Source organism: Chrysochloris asiatica, unplaced genomic scaffold, assembly GCF_000296735.1.
Source record: "Chrysochloris asiatica unplaced genomic scaffold, ChrAsi1.0 scaffold00087, whole genome shotgun sequence".
NCBI classification, from domain to species: Eukaryota; Metazoa; Chordata; class Mammalia; order Afrosoricida; family Chrysochloridae; genus Chrysochloris; species Chrysochloris asiatica.
The window spans coordinates 4,642,184-4,647,871 of record NW_006408605.1 but is presented as its reverse complement, the minus strand read 5'-3'; the positions used below and the strand labels follow the sequence as shown (position 1 = coordinate 4,647,871).

The window sequence follows — 5,688 nt, the reverse complement described above, 5'->3', positions numbered from 1 at the left end:
ATAAAGAGCATATATACAAAACCAACAGCCTACATTACTCTCAATGTTGAGAAACTGAAAGTCTTCCCTCTGCGAACAGGAACCAGACAAGGATGCCCTTTGTCACCACTTCTATTCAATATTGTGCTGGAAGTCTTAGCAAGAGCTATATGGCAAGACACCCAAATTGGCAAAGAGGAAGTAAAACTCTATTTGCAGATGATATGATCCTATACATAGAAAACCCCAAAGACTCAGTAATAAACCTACTAGACCTCATTGGAAGATTTAGCAAAGTGGCAGGATATAAGATCAACATACAAAAATCAGTTGGATTCCTCTATACCAAAAATGACAGCATTGAAAAGGCCATATTTTCAAACCACTGATATCTCTTTGTTTTCAACCTTTGAATTCCAATCACCAGTAATTATCTTGATTGCACATTTGATCACTTTCAGACTATAGAAGTTAGTAGAATTCTTCAATTTCATCATTAGTGGCTTTAGTGGTTGGTGCTTAAATTTGAGTAATAGTGATACTAACTGGCCTTCCTTGTAGGCATATGGATATTATTCTATCACAGACAACATTGTACTTCATGACACATCTTTTTGATGAATGCAATGCCATTCCTCTTCAATCTGTCATTCCTGGCATAGTAAAGCATGTGACTGTCAGATTCAAAATGACCAATACCAGTCCATTTCAGCTCACTAATGCTTAGGATATCAATGTTTATGTGTTCCATTTCCTTTTTTACAATTTCCAATTTTCCTAGATTAATATTTTGTACATTCCATGTTCCAATTATTAATGGAATTTAACAGCTGTTTCTCTTCATTTTGAGTTGTGCCACCTCGGCAAATCCTGAGGGCTTTACTTCATTTGTGTCATCGTGGTCAACTGTACTTTTAGATAGCAGCTCCTCCCCTGTCAAATTTGAGTTCCTTCCAACCTAAGGAGCTCATATTCTTCTGGCACTATATCTGACAATATTCTGGTTTTCTTCATTGTGTTTCAATATTCAATAATCTTTTGCTGACAGTGCTCCACTGTTATTCATAAGGTTTTCAGTGACTAAATATTCAAAAGTAGTCCATATCTCCTTTCTAGTCTGTCTTTGTCCAGAAGCTCATCTGAAAACTGTCCACTGTGGGTGATCCTGCTGGTATTAAAAATACCCGTGGCATAGCTTCCAGAATCACAAGAACACACAAGTCACCACAATACGACAAACTGACAGATGAGATATGGATATGGCTATCTTATTTCTGCCTCATTGGTTAACAATTAATCAAGCTCCTACAAGGTGTATGTTGTTGTTGTTGCGTCGGGTTCTGACCCATAGCAACCTTATGTAGGGTTTCAAAGGAGCAGCTGATAAACTTGAACTGCAGGCCTCCTGGTTCAAGCGGATTTTGCAGTCCAGCGCATTAAGCAACAGCGAAATGTCTCATTTTCCATTTTTCCAAGCTCACAGGAATCAAATGCCTATCAGTGTGCCACCATGAATCCCACCTAGTTTTAAAGCTCACTTTATCACCTCAACTCATACGCATATGAGGACTCTTCTGGTTAGTTCATAACAATGTCATTTATTTACTTAAAATATTTTTTGTTTGGTTTGGAGAAATCTGATATAATAAATGTATATTTAGGGACATTCAGATTAAAATAAAACAAGCAGCAGCAAATGATGTTGTTGTTGTTGTTGAGTGCCGTCGAGTCGGTTCCGACCCATAGCGACCCTGTACAGGGTTTCCGAGGGTGTAAATCTTTACGGGAGTAGAAAGCCTCATCTTTCTCCCACAGAACAGCTGGTAGTTTTGAACCGCTGACCTTAAGGTTCGCAGCCCGATTCATAATCACTACGCTACCAGAGCTCCATAACCACTTATAATTACTGCCTACTTAGAAAATGTGATAATTCTGTTACATTATAGATTTAGAGCACACCTGTTTCTTACCAACCTGGGGGACCAGACCAATATGCATTTTTTAGTCTTGTAAGTGTTATTTTCCAAAGTGCAACTCTGGCAGGAGAGTCAGCATTTCCCCAGCTCTCTACGTGCTTTCTCCCATTGCAGACCGTGATTGAGGATCTGTTCATCAGCCTCTCCACTTCTTGATCTCCTGGGCGGCTGAGAGCATCTTTTAATTTCTTCCTTCCAACTGCTTCCTGAAGACTAAGGGCCACGTGCTCTGGGTTGAATCCCTAAGTGAGAGTGTGGGTGCCACCTGTGGCCGCTTCAGCAGCCTTTTTGACTTGATAGTGCCTCCACAGGCACTTTCCTTTCCTTGATATCATGGGATCTCAGAGAACCTGAGCAGAGTAGTTAAGAACAGATCCTAAGTTAGCTGGACCTCGGTTCAAATTTAGATTCAAACTAGGAGAAATCACTCCATGCAGAATTTAAAATGAATTAATAGACTTGTAAGGAGGAATTGTCCAATCCATAATCATAATCAAAGTCATAAGATAATCTCTTGTGGAAACTTGAGTTTAAGCAGACAAAAAAAAATAAATAAAAGGGTATTACCCTAGGTATCTCTGTCTTTCTTTGATTAAAGTTGACTTTTTTGTTTCTCAGGGACATTTATACCTCGGTGTAATGAGGAGGGCTATTACAAAGCCACGCAGTGCCACGGCAGCACAGGGCAGTGCTGGTGTGTGGATAAATATGGGAACGAGTTGGCCGGCTCCAGGAAACAGGGTGCTGTAAGCTGTGGTGAGTAAGGTCTTTTGACACCCTCCCTACAATGACTCTCAGTGACCTGCAGGTCCTTACCATGGAAAGGTCTGCGGAAGAATTTCAAGAGCTAGCTCAGCTCTATAACATATAAGGGAGATGAAGTAACCCTGAAACCATGTAAAGTGATGCGTATGTAGGTTTGCAGATACCAGGAACTGACCCTGACCTTGGATTGGACAACAGCTTGTGATAGTCAGGGACCTGTTGCAGGCACAGAGCAACTTTTAATGCCTCACTTTTGGCTTCAGATTATAACACGAACCCTTGAAGGTAGAAGCATGACAAGAATTCTAAAGTTCATATCAGAACAAAGCTTGTGGTCCATGCCATGGGGGCAAACCTCATTTGGTTTATTTTAGAAGCAGCAGAGATGGTATGCTCCCACATTCAGAAGGTCTGTTGCATGGTTTACCCCACAGTTAGATCAATGCCAGGAGGGAACCCTGATATGTGTCATATGGTATAAGCAGAAACTAACCTCATATATTTTCTCCATTCTTTACTTGCCTTCAGAAGAGGAACAGGAGACATCAGGGGATTTTGGCAGTGGGGGTTCCGTGGTCTTGCTGGATGACCTTGAGGACGAGCGGGAGCTGGAACCAAAGGACAAAGAGGGGAAGCTGAGAGTGCACATCCGGGCAGTGACAGAAGATGATGAGGACGAGGATGATGACAAAGAGGATGAGGTTGGGTACATATGGTAGTCCCCATGAGGAAGAGGACACAGGTTTTGCACAACATTGCAAATCACTTCCTATTTCTGCATTTGTGTCTAAGACTCTGAGGCACCAAGGTCTCTTCTCCACTGTTGTTCTCTATACTCGACCCAAGGTTTGGAAGACAATTCCTTGTTCCCAGAGCATTCTGATTTTGAATTCAGTTGTGTGGGAGGAAGGATATTGCGCTTTGTTATTTTTGTTTGTTTGTTTGTTTTCTGGCAGGGGAATGGCTGGCTTTTAATAAGAGTCTCCTTCCCTCCCGTGAGATTTTTGCAACAAGCATGTGGTTTGTGTGGAATTCTGACAGTGCAGGGAGCCCCCGCCCTCTTAAACGTCAAAGACCCTTTTTGATTCCCCACATTGGTGGTTATTACCGCATGGTTCCCGGCCTTACAGTGTCTAAGTGCTTTGCTTGTGTCCTGTAGATGTCGTGGAAAACACACCACAGATGTTCCTTGCCCTCCCTGCCCCCACCACCCCTGGTATTTAGTATTTAAAATTAGGTTTTCACATCACTTTATCTGGCTTCCCACAAACAACAACCTTAATCCAGGCAAGAGTCCCTTTGGGGAATGCGTTTTCTTTATTAAAAAATGGTATCTGGATGCCTCTCTTTGTATGTGTATAAATACGTATGTATGCACGCAAGAGGCTATGTGTGTGTTCTGCACACACGCACCCGTACACACATATCTTAGAACAAGCGCTTGAGGTATCCATTAAAAACTTATTTGAAAAACAATTATACATTTGTCAGTTTGTCTAGACCTGGATTGCAACTTCTGGAATGAGATTTGTGTTGAAGTCCTCTTTTGCACTAACAATTGGCCCTTGTACACTGCAGGCTGAGGAGGTTTCTTCTCTATGCATCAGCAAAGTTCCTGGAAGCCTCTTTGATTCGGATAAGCCTTTGTCTGCCTAAATCACTTTTTTTGCGAAGCCATGCAACTCCCACATGGGCAGCTTCACAAGCCATCTCTTTCATTTCCACTCAGAGCCCTCCTTGGGCTGCTGCAGTCCAGTCTGCTACAAGCTCCTCCTTTCCCTGCCGAATCAAGGGCTTTTTCTAAGGCATGTACACATATCCCTTTTCTTGAGAAGACAGTACCGCAGTGTTCCACTGAGAGAAGAAAATTGAATGTGTTACTTTTGCTCATGTTCTATCCACAAACCATGATGAAGGTACAAACACTGTACAGAATTTTACTACCCATCATTGTTTGCAAAGAAACACAGACAGGCCTAGATAAAATGTCATAGTAGCATGGGTTGGATTTTTTAAGAACTAGTTCTCCTCCAACTTCCCCCATGTCTCTCTTCCCCACCCCATACAACACACACACAAGTGTAGACACTAATGATACTAATGAAGAAAACCCTTCATGATTGCATGTCTTTTCCTGAAGTAAACTAATTGGGGTGTTGGGGGTCTAGGTCCAAATTCAGTAGGGTCATCATTTATACATTCTTTAGGATTGTTCTCCCAATTATGCTGGCCCAAGTACAAGTACCAAAGAATAGTCTTCAAAGTGGCCCCATTCAGTTCAGTATCTGTCCTTAAGCCTTTGCCACATCTGGTTGCCACCTACTTATATGTTCTAATCAGCAGCCCAAGCAAGGCACATTTGTTTCTCTTGCCTTTCCTATTAGTTACAGACAGTCCACAAGAAGACCACATTAACTCAGGCAACAAATATATTCAGCCAAACCATGATCATAGTGACAACTGACCAACCCCACCCTTCTCAAATTGACCATTTGTTTGTAGTTTACCAATTTGCCTCAAACTGGCATTGTCCAGTCCTTGCATTTAGCTAAGTAAAATACAATCTTCCTTAGAGTTGGGGGTCAAATGCGCAATGAGTACATTGATGTAACTAGCTCTTTGGTTTGATAGATACAACTACAACCAGAATGCTAGGTATATGTATTTTCCCTGTAGAGAGACCATAGGCAAGCTCTGAATTAGAATCTCAACTGTTTCCTTTTTTTTTTTTTTCCCCACTTGAAGAAAGCTTTGAAATCATAATTTAGAAAACAGGTGCTTAATTGCAGCTAAATGACAATAGAGTTTGTGAAAAAAGCAAGACATTAAAAAATTTCAGTTTAGACCATCAAAAGAAAAAGCACAAAAAAAACATTGTTACTATCTTTTCTAAGCTTGGAAAATTCACATGAGAACAAATTAAAATTGACAAATTGATTTTACTTAGAGAAACTTCTAGGACTAGAGT

General features: G+C 41.1%; 1 protein-coding gene across 2 annotated transcripts in view; it reads left to right on the top strand.

Moving 5' to 3' along the window:
• The window catches only part of SPOCK1 (sparc/osteonectin, cwcv and kazal-like domains proteoglycan (testican) 1), a 959,407-nt gene extending 955,520 nt beyond the window's left edge, over positions 1 to 3,887 (top strand). For both annotated transcript variants that reach the window (XM_006866101.1, XM_006866100.1), the window contains exons 10-11: positions 2,574 to 2,711; positions 3,249 to 3,887. In XM_006866101.1, the coding sequence (XP_006866163.1) occupies positions 2,574 to 2,711; positions 3,249 to 3,439 (329 nt within the window). In that variant the 3' untranslated portion in view covers positions 3,440 to 3,887. The remainder of the gene's footprint in view (positions 1 to 2,573; positions 2,712 to 3,248) is intronic.
• Positions 3,888 to 5,688: the final 1,801 nt, after the last annotated feature.